Source organism: Plectropomus leopardus, chromosome 10 (genome assembly GCF_026936395.1).
Source record: "Plectropomus leopardus strain MGB_pleo_1.0 chromosome 10, ASM2693639v1, whole genome shotgun sequence".
NCBI classification, from domain to species: domain Eukaryota; kingdom Metazoa; phylum Chordata; class Actinopteri; order Perciformes; family Serranidae; genus Plectropomus; species Plectropomus leopardus.
This window is the reverse complement of record NC_142185.1, coordinates 30185881-30202472: the sequence shown is the minus strand read 5'-3', so window position 1 is coordinate 30202472 and position 16592 is coordinate 30185881. Positions and strand designations below refer to the sequence as shown.

General features: G+C 40.0%; 1 protein-coding gene across 2 annotated transcripts in view; it reads left to right on the top strand.

Moving 5' to 3' along the window:
• LOC121949391 (aryl hydrocarbon receptor) overlaps positions 1-16592 on the top strand; it is a 46305-nt gene that overhangs the window by 3319 nt on the left and 26394 nt on the right. For both annotated transcript variants that reach the window (XM_042495063.2, XM_042495064.2), the window contains exon 2: positions 10549-10739. In XM_042495063.2, the coding sequence (XP_042350997.2) occupies positions 10549-10739 (191 nt within the window). The remainder of the gene's footprint in view (positions 1-10548; positions 10740-16592) is intronic.

Sequence of the window (16592 nt, the reverse complement as noted above, 5' to 3'; positions counted from 1 at the left end):
GATCTGGCCGTCCAAATTCTCTGTTTTTCATGACCGTGGACGCCCTTCTGTGTATGCGGCCAGTCTCCTTCACTGTGCATCCTGCTACATTATCAAAATATAATGTTTTCTATGCATTAAGTCTTTCATTCTCACATCAGCCATTTTGACTTAATTTGCAGTTTATTCATGCATTTATCTACGTAAACACTTAAAGCTGGAGTGCAGACCTTTTTACTGTGAGAGTAATTGCATCAATACACTTAACACATGATTATAACATCGGCCTGCAGATTAGCATTATCTTCAAGATTTTTTTTGTTTTTTAATTTTTTTTTAACTTAAGTCCTTCCTCTGAATGCTTGCAGATACTTTTCTTGGATGCTTCTGAGGATTTAACCGTAGCGTCCGCCATTCCAGCCTGCACCGGACATCAGAAAGGCATTAAACATACTAAATTTCAACTGGATTGCAAATTTGGTTGACAATATTTTAAATCTAAGGACATAAGAATTTCAAGTTGTTGGCTTCAACATTATGATGTTTTTCTCGACGTTGAGTTTTGGTCTCCATACCTCAAGAATAAATGTCGTTATTCTGCGTTAAGATGATGTCTGCATGAGACGTTTGAAACACGGTGGAGTTTGGTTACTTAACAAGACAACTTAAAACTAACAAAGTATAAGTGTCATCTGTCGTCAGTGTTGTAAGTTGATTGATATTGGCATCAGACGTTCTGCTGGGATATTCCTGGCTGCTGATCCTATATGCTATAGTCTATTCTCCCTTCCTTAAAAAAAAAATTAAATAAATAATATTATAATATAATATTATAATATCAGGAGAGAACAACAGAATCAGGCACATAAACCACAATGAAATGCAGTGCTAAACAGAAAAAGGCAACAAAACAATCGTAAAATAAATCTAATAATTTCTCTCCCCTTCTGCTCTGGGTAGTTGACCTCAATTTCATTGCGCATGCCCGTGAAAATCACAGAAACCTGACACCAAAACTCTGGCATAATGTGAAATACAGAGAGCTTTTGCTCAATCAGCATTGTGTGAACTTGTTTGACATATAAAAGTCCCACAATCCAGCTTTAACTTCCAATGTCATAACACTAACTAACAAGCTCCAAACAGGCGACTTTCATGTTGTCACAAGACCATAAAATGATGAGAACTGACGCTGATTTATTGCTGTGCTTTTGCTGCAATGTCTTTACACAGTATACCTGCAGTGCAGCACTGCTGAAGTAATACAAACTAGCAACAGATAAATTAATTAGGAATCTGTCCTTTTGCTAGCCTTTGACTGTATTGTTTTCAACAGCAGCAGCACTCCTGCAAGTTTCTGTGAAAATATTAGTTAATTATAGTGCATAAGGCTCATTAAAGCCCCCCGAGAGAATACAGTGGCAATGTGGACTTAACACTGAGTAAGCAGATTATAAATTAGACGCTTTATAGTGTGACTATGCATTTATTTTAGCAAACAATGGTAGCCTTAATCAGAAGGGATAATGTGCTTCACCAGTGCAAATGTTTTTTTGCACAGTAATCTAAAGGGATTGTGAGAAACACACACACAGGCAGACATGCAGATAAGAGGTTTGGAAGGACGCCAAACCACTACTGGTGAACAGCAACAAAGTTGCCCTTTGTTCTTTGCCCTTTGTTTCATTTCAAAGAGGAGTCTTCACAAACAGCAGCTAAACACTTTTGTTTTTATCATCGTCTAACACTCCTACAGGAAAAATGTCTCCATTTAAGTCAGAAATAGAACCTATAAGCACAGCTAAAATAATATGGTAAAGCTGTGTTAGAATACCAAACAATGTGACTTAAAGGGACAGTTCACCCCAAAGTAAAAAAAAAAACCATTGTTTTCCTCTTACCTGTACTGCTGTTAACCCTTTAACACCTGGGTCTACGCCAGTGTTCTTGCGCTGCATTTAGGGCCTTTTACTAGCATTTCAGCCTCTAGAATCTGGGAAAATTGGTTTGATTTATTTCAAAAACATGGAAAAAACATAATGAGCATCTTGTCAAGAAATGTCCCGCAATGTGCAAACGATTAGTAAGAAATGACAAGGTAATGATCCTGGTATTATAAGATAGTGTAAAAAAAAAAATAACAAGGGAAAATGTCCAGATAGCTATGTAATTCTCTTAATTGTATATTTAAAATTATCTTTCAGAAAAAAATGAATTGAATCATGTAATATTTAACCAGTTTCAGGTATTTTTTTGTAACTTTTTAGTAATTTCTTGCTAATTTTGGACCATTTCTCGTTGCTCATTGCCCCCTTTCCATGTTTTTCAAAGAAATCAAGCCAATAGATTTAATCAGTCTAGATTGTTTTGGAGTCAGTTGCCAAATGAAGATACTGGCAGCATAGATGTCTGCCTTTTCTCCAATATAATGGAACTAGATGGCTTGTGGTGCTTAAAGCACCAAAAAATTACTTTTGAAAACCTCAGCAGCAATGTCTCTTTCCAGAAATAATGACGCACTTACTCAAGATAATCCTTGTTGCAAACAGTTTCATTTGGGAGCTATTTTCTTTCAGCATGCAACTACACATTGGCAAGAGGCTTGTGCTCGTGACAGTGTGAGATGTAAACATTAATGGCGTCCACTTCAGCTGAGCTGTATTAACGAGCTCAGCGGTGATCGGTGAGCTAACAGTGATGCGGTTGGTGGGTGTAGTTTGGCAGAAAGAAGATTGGTTCTTACATGAAACTGCTCACAACAAGGTCTGTGGATTATCTTGAGTAACTTGAGGTCATGATTTCTGGAATGAGACATTGTTGTTGAGTTTTTCAAATGTTTTTTTTCTTTTGGCACTTTGAGCATCACAAGCAGAGTGCTATCTAGTTGCATTATATTGGAGAGAAGGCAGACATCTCTACAGCTGAAATCTCCAACACTTAGAAACCCACACCAAAACCATCTAGACTGATAAACAGCACTTTGGGTAAAAGAAAAAATGTTTATTTGGGAGTTTCTGTTTCTTTAAAGTCAAATTCGTACATTATAATTTTCTCAATAAAATTTGAAAGCTGTTGTGTTTCTCAGTCAGTCTAACATATCATGTTGTCAAAACAAATGAGGCAGGTGGGAAAGCTAGTAGGTCTAACAGTGTTGGAGATTTGATCCCTGGCTTCTTGTCCACATGTTGAAATGCCTTAAAGGAAAACAGAAACCCAAATTGCTGCTGGTGTCTGAAGGTGAGGGGAAAATGTGTCCTTTTGTACAGAAGTGTTTGCCAAAGTGATGTAATGTAAACAATGGCTCAAACAAGGGATTTTTTCTCCTGATGTACATAAGTACTGTCCGTGCAGAATCTCTAAAATAAAAAATAAAAAGTTGCATGCGTGACACTAAGACAGAAACAACCAGCGTGCCTCGCTCTGTTCCCCATTGGACAACAAAATAGACAGCTTTCCAGAGCACTACTCTAGCCAGAAAGTTCAGCCCAAACCAGTCCCAGCCCAAGAGCTTTGGGTGCAAACCTGACCTGACGCCAGTGTTCGAAAGTTCAAAAAACTCTAAAAAGGCTCTAAACAGTTTGTGGCTTGCTCCCTTCCTGACGATGGCACTTATAATGATCTCCAACGGTTCCCCCCCAAGAGTCACAGCCAAAAACTCCCCATGTAAAACATCTATAGAAAACGTCTGCATCCAATTCTCCACTGTGTATCCACATGTTTCGAACACTTTCCGAGGTTTCTCCAGAACATAGCTGAATACATTACTTCTGTGTCACGCTATTGCCTCCGCAGATCTCTGAAGCTTCTCTACAGATTTAGCAGTCTATTGGCAAAGTGATGCCTCAGATTGTATCTGTCCTTGATTTTTGTATGCATTCATGCCGCTCCATAATTTTGTTTTGTGCCACATGATGCAACCAGAAACGGGCATTTACCACATTATCTGTGGTGTAAACAAGAGTGGTTTTGGTCTCAGCGTGAGCATAAAGTAACAAAAAACCTAAAGTTTGGATTGATTTCAGAATGCCGCTCTGTAGGATGTTGTTAAAAAGAGCTGCCGTCCATGTTACCCATTCATCATCCTTGTTCTTGTGCATTTATGTGCAACATATGTTATTTTGTGTGAGTTCTCGATTCTATTTTTTACCTCTCTGTCTGGAGAGCCCTTTGTAGGCTAAGGCCTAATATTGTAAACTATTCTACTTCCAAATTTGCAGTCTGTGTTTTCCAGCAGCCAAACATGTGTATAGAAAGCACGCTTTTCCTACTTTTGAGCCACTGAGTCATCCCTCTGGATCTGGCAGTAGCTCCGCCTGTTTTGAGCAGACAAATGTGTGTCAGTGTCATTACAGCAGACTGAGAGCAACATGGGCTGCCTTGACTCAGAGACAGAGGTGACTGGGTTCACATCTCTGCTCTTTTGCTCTGGAGATAAGGAAATGAAATAGAAACAGAGGGATGAGGTACAACATCTGCCTCCCGTACAATGAACGTCGTGATGTCTGCTGCTCAACCCCGTGATCCATAGCAAATCAAGGTGGAAAAAATGGTTCTGAATGTTGGCTTTTGTCTGCTCTCGGCATTTCTTGAGAGTGAGATCAGTCCTGCTCCATTTCTGAGAAGGTACAGCTTGGGTCTGAAGCCAGCAATCAAATTCAGGCTGCATTCCCTGCAGACTATTCAGTGGCAGCGGAGGAAACTTTATAGCCTATCATTAACCAAAGTTTCGGTAAAGAGAAAAATTTAGGGAGGAATTTGGTTAGGGAATTTGCAGCCTGAAACTGCAAAAATGCTTTGTTTAGAACAGACCTGGATAAGTTGTTGCTGCTGTGTTTTAGGGTTGAAACCAACTGATTTTATTGATTAGATTTGCAGAGTCTGATGCAGATCACAGATTTGTCCTTTTGATAAATCTTTGCAGAGAAAACCCTCGCACAAGGACATGTCAAAGAGCCACGGCTTATTTCTAAGAATTAACCACAAGGCTTTGCAGTACATTGATAACAATCACGTCTCATCTATTACACATTCCTATCTCCACGCAGTCAAGTGTAATGATCAATTACACAAAGTGACATGTGATTTTGTTTACCTAAACTAATTACATTATTGAGTAATCGTATGACACATGCACATGACCCCATTCATCTTACTGACCTCCATATTGCCCATCGTGTTTACACGTGTATGCTTACACAAGAATTAGCCAACTTAATGCCAGCATAAACAGCATGGTTTCTCTCAACCATTATCAGACATAAGTGCAACGATTATCCCTTTTTTCTCCACCCCTTCCTTCAAAGACGACACAGCGTAGCTTACCGGTAGCCTGCAGCTGCAGTTTAAGAGTGGAAGAAGCACAGTCCTGATTGTTATTTAGCTTGCCAGCCTCTGGCGATGAGCTTAAAAGTAAGTCTTTTGTAGTTTTACCCTCCAACAACTTCATCCTCCATCCTTCATTTTGTATACCACCGCCCATCTCCCAGGCCACCCACCCCCCTGAGCTGACTTTAGTGAACACCAGCTGCTAACTGTGGTGTGCCTGGTGCTTCTAAGTCAGTCTAATAGTTGCAAAAAGCATCACTTAGTTTTTTATTGTTGACCATATTTTGAATTAAGTCAGTTAAACTGAGACATAGTTGTGGATTACACCTACGAAGGTACTATAAATTTATATATACATTTTTATATATTGTTTATTTTATATGTTATTTACTTTTTTAAAAGATATGTTAATATTTTTTCATATTCCAAAGTCTACTTTCAGGTCTATGTAACTTGGCCAGTATACCGCAGTTGTCTCTCAAGAAGAGTGTGTGGCTTTACGGCACTACACGCACGCACGCACGCACGCACGCACGCACGCACGCACACACACACACACACACACACACACACACACTAGCCTTTAGCTAAAAAGAAGCCAGTTAGCTCGTCTGTCCTTGTCGATCCTTATAAGTAAGCCTTATAAGTTTGCAACCTACCAAACCTTTCTCACTCGCATGTAATAAATTACAATTTCCAAAGTGGCCATTTAGCCAAAGCCCGTAGACTTCATGGCAACAGTTTGCTTGAATATTTACATACTGATGAGCTGTAGACGCTAGCAGAGTCGTGTCTATGTGAAGTCACTGTAGCTTGTAAGGCGGTTCTGGCGGACATGGTTCTTCATCCTCTCACGTCTTTTCTGGCACTGCATCCCTCACCTTGTTAACAAATGCAAGTTTTCTATGACAGGAAGGCGTGTGTGTTTTACGACAGTGGTCTTGCAGTCAGAGACCTTTGATGTCCAATACGTCAGACAGTGCTGTCCACCACCCTCTCCATGTGACCAAATGATGTGTAAACGTTCATCTACTAATCTACTTGGTGATGTCTGTGGTTGTCTTTGATGCCATATGTCCCTCTTGTTATGTCTGGCAACGTTTGCTTTTCTCTTTGTTAGCTGCACTCAGGTCTCTCTTGCAAAAGAGATATTGATCTCAGTGCATACTGAGACATGCATGTTGGTTTTTCCTTTAATCTGTCAGTGTCAGCATCTGAAAACCTGCCCGATCATCAGTTAGAGAACGGCAGCCATTACAGATAAGGCAATGAAAACACTATTTGAGGGTTTTTTATTTACTTGCCAACCAGTGTTTGTAATAAAAACGAGCTGACTTTCAATCAGAGCATGCTTAGTTGACACCCTGCTGTTCAGTATGCTTACATTAAATACCACCAATAATCATTTTAAAGTGCAAAGGTCTTTGATAAAAACAGATTAAATCAAATATATACAGATTTATTCTTGTTAGGTCTTGACCGTCATTGCTTGCTATTCTTAGAGGGATGCAATGATTTGGTGTCCACTCCATGTACATGTATGGGATAGGACAAAACACAGCAACAGTCCACAGCAGGGATTCACTACTTGCATTGCTCAGGGGCCACTTCTGTAAAATGAGAGGAGGCCGGGGGCCAGTTTCCAGGATTTGAGGACATTCAGGGCTAAGCCTGGAACTCAGTCTGGCTTTATGGAGGATCCTCCCCTGGCACTTTTTAATAAACAAGCCCTATTTTGGTGCTTTTTTGTGCTCTCTGGCACCCTTTTTTTACATTCACAGTTCCAAAAGAAATTCGATGTCAAGTCAAATCAACTTTATTTATATAGAACATTTCGTACAATGTAAGCTCAATGTGCTTCACAAACAGCAAATATGCACAAAATAGAATAAAATAGGCCGTTGACTGCAAATTGAAATACATATACAGAGAAGAGAAAAGAAAAAAGTAATTGTGATATTCATAAAAGAAATACACATTGTTCAGTCCCTGCCCATCCTCCAACACAGAGAGATAGAAGGAAAGAGAGACGGACGGAGAGATTAATGCACTATTTAACCATTTGCCTGAGAGAACAAGTAGGTCTTAAACTTGCTTTTTTAAAAGACAAGACGGTGACATGATGTGATTCAGTATTTTCATCATGGCTTGGAAAATGGTTGGTGGGCCAGCTGGTAACCCATTGTGGGCCACGGACCGTAACTTGAGTATCACTGATCTAGAGTCAGCCTGCTGCTGTCAGCTGGGTCTCAGTTAAAATCAGATGTTGACGCTTGAATAATAACAAAACTGTGACTAGAGTCTGAAATCAGTCTCACACCCAGGATTGTCATGGTGGCCTAGTAAAGATACGGTCAGACCATAAAATTACGACCACAGTTACCAATTAAGTTGTTAAGTTCAATTAATTTTATTGATAATTTCTATTCCACAATGTTAATGGTGTTCACAGTGCACACAAAGACGCTTTTGTCTTTATGGAGATTAAAGACATGTTTTTGGCCGTTTGGCACTTGTCAAGATTCAGTGATTAAATGTGGTTAAACTAAACAACAAATTACGCTTATTAACATTACTTTCATCTCTTTTGGTAAATAATCTCGTTAGGCTCTATTCATCTGCACAATGCGACCTCAGAGCTGTATATCAGCGATGCTGGTCTGGTAGAGCAGCTCAGTTGGCAGGAGAAAATGTTGGCATTGTACGTTTCTGCAAAGCAATGATACATTAAATTTGGACATTTCATACATATATCAATATTTCTAATATGGCGAAATGTATGACCTCACTTTGTCATCAGGAGGTGCAGAGGATGGTGGATGGCATGACACCTGCCAAGCTGCAGATCACTGTTTGAGACCAACAAACAACAAAATGTGTTGTTTAAAGTGAGTCATTGTTGCGTATCCTGAATGTGGGTGTTTTCAGGGACATTTTGCTCCTTTTCCACAGAGGATAGTAGCACAAAAAGTGGTTATTTTTTTCATCAGGACAGATTTTTTTTTTTTAATCCCCAGCTGGGATTCTGCCACCAAAAGCAAATTTTTAATGTCAAAATATGATCTGTTCCTAACCTTAACAAAGCGTTTTGTTGTCCCTTAACCAAACCACATGTTAACCTCAACTGTTGAAACATGAAACATTAAGTTTCAATTTATCTGCTACATGATAATGTACAAATGTAATGTGTCTGAGGTGTGCAGAAATGTACAATGCCATAATTTAATCTGTTGATTAGGTTGGGCAAAGGCAAATAGATGCTAACTAAGCTGCCAGCTGGTGCTTTTATAGAGCTTTACATTTGTCAGACTGGACTGAGTAAAAAAAAAAAAAAAGAAAGAAAAAAAGTTCAACAATTACAGAAATGACACTATAAAATTCTAATTTTGACCTAAGAAGTAAAAAATGTTAGATACTAGGATTCAATACACTATAATTATGCTATCATGGTTTTGGTTTACTATGTAATAACAGATGTGTATCATACTCTTGAGACTTATCTTTTCCTGGCAGGACTGAGCTTCCATACATCAGCTGTGGTGTTTTTCCTCAGCAGGTGTGTAGCGGAGGAATGACAACAGTGGTGTTGTGTGTCGTCCCGTTGCACCCTTTCACTCAGACTTGGGTTCACTCCCGGTGTAGCATGTGTGTCTGATTTGTGAGTAATGACATGTATCTCCAGCGAGCATGGGTGGTCTCAAACCTTGTCGACCTTAAAGTGAAAGTCAAGCAGAGTAAACAAAGCTGCTGTCGTGGTAAAAAAAAATGGTTTCCATTTTGATAAACTACACAAGTAGTCGATGGAATGACTTGTGGTAACTCTGTATATTTTGCATGTTGGGATCTGTGCTGTTTAGTCTAGTCCGAGGATTGTGTCCTTGAGGAAAAAAACCTGCTCTGTATTGTTTTTGTGTTTGGAAAGATAGACAGTGGACTGGATCTTTTTGCTGCTCTGAAACTGATACATTTTTCTCATGCTCAATGTCCACTTGATATCCTGTACACCACCGCAAAGACAAGGCGAGGGGTTTCATTCCTCTTACTCTAGCTTGGTGGTGCAATTAGAGGCCCTTTAAAAAAAATTCAGTTGTCAAAAAAGTTGCCAAATCTTAGGTTGAACCATCGTCTTTAACAATAAATCTTTGAATGTCACAGTTACGGCTAAAAATGACGACAGACAAAAACAAGTTTTCTGATTTCACATACCTCTGAATCGAAATCAAATGCCCAGTATTGACTATTGTTGTTGTTAGCACTTAGTCACACTGATCTGCTCGATACAACAGTTCTACAAGCGCCATTTATTAGTCAACAGTGAAGTGACACAGATTATGATTGGTTTGTTTATTTAATCATTTATTTGGCTCCACTAGTGCAAATGGTTCCAGAAATAGACCGGTACTGGTTTGTTCCCAAGCACATTAACATTCCTGAACACTAAGTACTGCTTAACCCTTTAAAACTTGAGCAAATCTTCCAAAAACATGGAAAACAGGTAATAAGAAACTTAAAAAAAATGACTAAAAATTTGTAAAAAGGAAAATTAACCAAAATAAAGGAAAAGTAAAAGAACAAAAAAACCCACATATATGTGTGTGTGTGTGTGTGTATATGTGTGTATGTATATATATATATATATATGTGTGTGTGTGTGTGTGTGTGTGTGTGTGTGTGTGTGTGTGTGTGTGTGTATTTAGTGTTCTTGCTACTTACCAATTAGAAAATTTTCTTATGATTCATTTTTTAACAGATTTATTTTGATGAATTTCTTCAGATAAGATTTATGAACGCTTCCATTGTTTTTACCAAGGTCTAAAAGCCAGATATAGTAAACGAATAAGTAGAACACTGGCTCAAAAATATTTTTGATAAAGGATAGAGTACAGTTTAAAACAGGAACATGAACAGTTCTTGTTCCTTAAAAAAAAAAAAACACTTTTTATACTCACGTTTCTTACACTCATCATGGAGACAGATGTTTAGTTGACTCACCTAACCTGCAGTGTTTATTAGTCACATTTTCGGCTGCGTCTGTATTCCCTTAGTTGGTTTGAAGCTGTTGCAGCATTGCTAAAAGTTGCTATGTCTCATGTTTAATTGGCTTGTGTCACCATGCACACCCCCTACAGGTGGCATGCTCTGGCAGGGCCGGTTCGTCAGGCCTGATCTGAATCAGTCCTGGTTCATAGTCTTAATCACAGGCTGCATATTTAACAACTATATGTTTTTCTTTTTACTCTGCAGGAAGAAGCCCGCTGATGGCAATGAAGTTGTCAAATCAAACCCTTCAAAGCGCCACCGGGATCGGCTGAATGGGGAGCTGGACCGGCTGACCGACCTCCTGCCCTTTCCCACGGAGGTCCGCTCACGTCTGGACAAACTGTCGGTCCTTCGCCTCAGCGTGGGTTACCTGAGGGTCAAAAGCTACTTCAAAGGTGAGGATGAGTCTGGATCAGATAGCAGCCAGTGCTAACAGTCGGTGAAACTGGAACTGATTTGAGAGAACATATGCAAATGTACCGGCAGTGACAGCCAAGGCAGGAATGAGAAGCATGCAGGAATCTGGTTTTAGGAAACAACACATCCTCAGTACTTGTAACCTTACTCCACCCTCTCTGTTAGCAACACCTACAATAGTACCTATGAAAAAAAATGTTTTTAAGATTCAAGTCTGCACTGTAAGTTGATTAAACTTACAGGCACCCTGGCTTTGAAAACATGACGAGTCATGTGTGAGTCAATTATATGTGAGTCACGCATATAACATCTCCACCACCCGCAGATGATAGTTTTCTTTGAGTTAAACAGACATTTTAGCCGAGGTGTTGGCAGACGGGCTGCTGAGTAAGTTGCCTGGTCGCCTCGGGCTGCACTGATGTTGTTAGAATTTATGCGTCTTGTCTCCGTTGCTTTGTGGTACATTTTCTGTGCATTGTTTTGCTTGTATGATCTTGTAGTTGGACCCGTTGCTCTGAATCTCTCTGCCAACAAAACCCGACTGACTCTTGGATGGATTAGTGAGGAGTTTGCAAACCAGTGAAGTTGTGGCTTAAATGTGCACAGAATGTATTCCAGCACATAATATTATCAGTATAAGATATCTTTATAGTTTATCCATTTTCATTTTTGAGTAGAGCTGGGTTTGGCAGAAGTCTTGAAAAGGCAAAAAACAGTACACCCTCCTCCTGCAGCTCTCTTCTCTCTGTCCTAAGCCCCTTTGTGACGACCACAGGCAAATGCACACACAGACACATACAGTAACCCAGTGTTTTCTATATACTTTTAATAATTTAATCTCATTTCATTAAGTTGCCTGCAGTGTATTAAGTCAGCCCCTTCTTGCCTTGCTCTCTCTCTCTCTCTCTCTCTCTCTCTCTGTCTCAGACCACAAAAGAGATAAGAGCCGCTTTTTCTCTGATAGTGCTCACAACAACCCGCATCAGCGTCCCACCTTTATACTGCCTTTGCTTTTTTTTCTCCAGTGTGTGATTATACACTGCATCGTGGCATCCAGCAATCAAAAGAGGCATGACAGGGATGACATTAAACACACATGCGTCTGCCTCTAGTATGACATATAATGTAGGTGTGGGCAGCGCAATAACAAAGGCGTAATATGTCAATCACAGTTATTTACCGTCTCTATTATATGACAGCTGATCTCCTCTTCTCGGAGGGCACTGAGCTCCTGAATCTCATTGTTTTTCCAGTTTGCGGACATTTGCACCCGCTGTTTTTCTTCTTTGTATTAGCCGTTATGCAAACAGCTGCTATTTAAATTTCCTGCAGTGGGTCGCATGCATAAACATCAATCGTTGTCAAGATGTCACACTCGTGCCACCCATGGTCACAGCTTTCCGATTTAAACAGACTTCATTTTACTACCTCTGTTCCCCGCTCAGAGGCGAGACCACTTTGTCCCCCCTTTGTCCATGATCGGACATTATACACAGAAGGGTGAGCCAGCATAGCGGCATGATATTCCGCCTTGAACAGGCAATGTAAATGCGGCTAAGAATTAGCTGCTAAGCACCCCACGGTCCCTCTTCCTCGCTCCCCCGGCTGCGGACTGCAGCTCTGGAGAAGCACCCTTGCTTGGTGACTATTGTATTCAGCCGGCTCCAACCCCCCCAGCACCAGGTGTCAGTGGTGGCCAGCAGCATCACCAGGTCTAACCTGTGTAACGACAGCAACTGAAAGTTCGTTGATCTGGCGGAGAGACGGGGCTGTCCATTCTGTATGTTCCCCAGAAACTGAGGTTTGCACTGGCTGGATTTGGGTTGCTACTACTGCTGATTGGAGGTCATTCTGCGGAGTTGCTGCCGGCTGAACTGCATTTGTAGAGTAGCCAATAAAAACATGCTCTTTCTAAAATGATCTGTGATTGGCTGAAGTCTCTTTCACTGGCCAGAATTTCTAAAGCCTGAAAACAGAGCCAAGAGGAAGCGCAAAAGTCTAGTTTTCGTACGGTAAACTTGAATTACAATATTCTCAAAGTTCATAATGGGACTTTTTGAGGGTTCTTCTGAATAATGTATTTTGTGCAACCTGTTATTACACAACTTGTTTATGTATACAGTAGCTCACATTGTTCACCCAGTGAAATGATGAATGAAATGAAAGGAAGACCTAAAAGAGCCAGAATACAAAACGTTTGTAGTTGCAGACTGTAATTAGCACAGTGGTTTGCAGTGTGAACATCCAGTATGAATGGACGTGTTTCATGCAGACAGAGGAGTTGTGACATTCCAACGCTGCTTGTTCTCACACCCTTTTGCCTACTTTCTTTCGCTATGCAGGCGAGATAGGCTGAAGAGCTGTAGTTGCACCATTGTGTAATCATTTCAAGTAGCAGTTTCCATAAAGTTGCTCACCTGCATTAACAACTTGACATTTTTAACCTTTGATAAACTTTCCCCAGCTTTGTTTATGTGCTTAAATTCCATCTGTTTTTCTACTTATAGACATTTTTCTTAGGATGTTTTCTCGATGTCTCAGAAATTCTTTATGCCAATTATCTTATTGTGTTAACCCCAGCGTTTGTAACTAATGACATATGGCTAGAAGTTTAGAAGTGGAACTCGGGCTTGTAAACTTTGGTTCTGAATTACGTGCATCCAAAGAGATTTTGATCTGAATTGGACTACCTAAAATATAGGTGAAATTAAGTCAATCAGTCTACATACGGTGTATTATTTGTGTGGCTGTGTGCACCAGACAGTGGCATTCTGTCCACCACAAACCACTACAGCCCTAAAAGGTGCATCCTCTCTGGTACAGGTTCTGTCATGCAGTTAAAGAAATGTTTTTCTAGTCTTCCATGCAAGACGGCTTCTATGTACATGGTTTCCCTCCACTGTATTTATACATGGACAGACAGCACATGTAGAATATCAGCAGTCACGTCAAACTCCTATGAAACACCTGGGACCAGATGCTTTATTGTTTAAACTCGTAAGCTATGCACATGCCATTTCTTAACATAAACTGGTGCTGATAAACGAAGAACATGCAGAGCGAATATGCGCACCTCACGCCTCACCGGATGAGGTTCATAAAGCTGACATGAAGAATTGACATGCATTTTTCTGGTGTTATGCATTGTTGCCTTGAATACTGTTGAATGTTTTCTTTTGCAGTCCTTTACCAGTCACTGTTGTCCTTATCTATCTCCGATTTTTCATGTACTGTCCTAATTTTAACCCACAGCACTCTCTAGTCAAAGGTCAACCAAGTCACTGCACCAAAGTAACATTTGCAGACACATACAACCACAGAAAGCAGAAATGAAACTTTTTCTCTCTGCAGCACTGGGTGGACTAAGTGTGTAAACAGCAGCGCAGTTGCTATATGAAAATGTGGCATTTCACATTTCTGCAAATCATACATAGGTTGCATTTGCCTACCTATTTTATCAAAGTTTCTAAAGTGATGTAGTATAAGAGCTAACTTTGTAACTGGGAGGCGGAGGGGGCGTTGGATGCCGTATCATATAGGCAAGATGCCTGAAAAACTCCACACCACTGTTTCACACCAACAAACAACAAAACTGGTTGTATTGAGGGATCCGTCAATGTTTTTACTGTGGCTTTTAAAGCAGCAAGCGTGGGTCTTCTTAGGAGACCTGCTGATGTTTTTTCAGTGAAGATAGTTCCACGAAAAGTGATTGCTTTCCACGAGACATTGCTTCGTTTCCAGAGGGGATAGTGGCGCCCAAAATAGGTATTTTGAGCCAAAACATGATCTTTCCTGAAGTAATTGGTTCTTTTTTTTTGCCTAAATTTAACCGTCAGTTAACCACAGCGCTCTTGAATACTAAAGTTTCATTTTAGCCGTTACACAATAAAATAATGTAATGTATCTGTGGTTTGCAATGCCAATATTTTTTCTCAGTCGACTAGGTTGCAGACAGCCTTTCTATAATTACTCCTTCCCCACCTACATTTTTTTTTAAGTTTATTTCACATCCAAAATATATAATTGCTGTTGAAAGTGTCAGGGCTCCTGCAGTCAAAGAAAACCCAGAAAAGTAATATAATTAGTAAAAATCATTTGAAATTTTGGAAAAGTTACGAAAATATGTTGTGTTATGAAACTTCCACATAATGTAACAGCAAATGCATTTTCTTTGGCTGTCAACTAACATAAAATGCATCAATTTGTGACTTTTTATTTACCATCATGTACGTGATGGTAAATAAACGCCCCTAATGCATGCCAGCTAGCTGAAATCATGTCAGAATAAAGTTTGAATCTAATCTGTTTGAAAAATGTCGAGGGCAAGTGAGGCAAGAAAAAAAAATGATATTATGGGTCCTTGAAAAGTTATGGAAAAGTTTTAAAATTGTATCTACGCAAATGTGTGGGAACCCTGAGGTGTGTGCTGATTTAAAAGTCCCTGGTAATGATGCATTCTTGTGCAGCCATTTTGGAAAAACATTACTTCTCTAATCAGTTTTGGTCGTGAATGCAGTGCTGCTCTCCTGCTGACTGAGTCGAGTGTTTTGACCACAAATAAACTTTAAACTGTGGGAAACGCTAACAACTGCACATTGGAAATATCCAGTGGTTCGTTGGAGAACATTGAACTTTACTGAAAACCTTAAAACTACCAATATAGTATATAGTAATAGTAAAAAACTCAAAATTAGTAATTCTCATGGAGAATTTATGTCTCTGTGCAGCTGTGCACACCGCAGACATCTTCCTCTCTGTGTTTATGCCTCTGCTCGTCTGCTTGACACTGCCTTACTCTTCACCCGTCTCCTTCAGTTGATTTGACATCAGCAGCAGTCAGACACACTGAAAAGACAGTCTGTGCCCTGTAGCAACTGAGGGCAGGATCAAAATCACATGTCACAACACACTACCCATGTGCAACCCATCACCCCATAAATACTGCTGCTCTGTCACTATAGATATACACTTAGTGTAGTTCACTTTGCTGTCTCAGTAATAACAAATAATCTTTGACCTTAGTTATTCATTCAATGGTCTGTTAATGATCGGTTTGTGCTGATGCACATAAAATAAACCAGCATGGCTCATAATCAGACAGGGTTACTGTGGGTGAGATGAGTTGTTTACAGAATCATCCATTAGTACTTATCAGTGCTTGGAGCCTGTCAGTCTGTGGGATATTGGCCTCCATTTCAAGATAGTCTTTGTTTGCTGAGGGGAAAGATTCACCACTCAGTAAATAGCTGTTAGCAGGCTGTTAGCTGGAAGAACAGGAAGTTTGTTGCAGCCTTGAGAGCATTTAGAAAAATGAGAAAACAATGGATGAGACAAGTTTGAAGGATGTCATTAGCAGAGCATCTTTGGTATGTTTACATTTACCGTGTGAAAGCTGATAGAGAGTCAAAGATGGTTCGGTGTGTTCGCAGGCCCTTTCATGACTCTGACATCTGAGTTCTGCACGCTGTGTTTGGTGCATTACATGTCAGAATATGGGCTGCACTTCACTCACATTGCTGCCGTACAAATTTTACACATAAAGGTCAGTTTAGCAGTCAGAAGGCGTGTTGCACAGCCTGCAGTATAATGTCCTCTGTTGATCTGGAGTTTGTCAAGACTAATAAAATGATCTCAGCTTCAACAGAACATTTTAGTTACTAAGTGGGAACATGGAGTTATAAAGCTGTTGGCGTTTTCCTGGCAGTACATAGATGCTATTGATGATAACATTTTGAAAAATGTACGGTCCAGTGTTTTTGAAGTCTGACCCACACGAGGTAATATGAAGGATAGACAGGCCTCTGCTGCTTTAGGTTTTGCTGTTGTGTCTA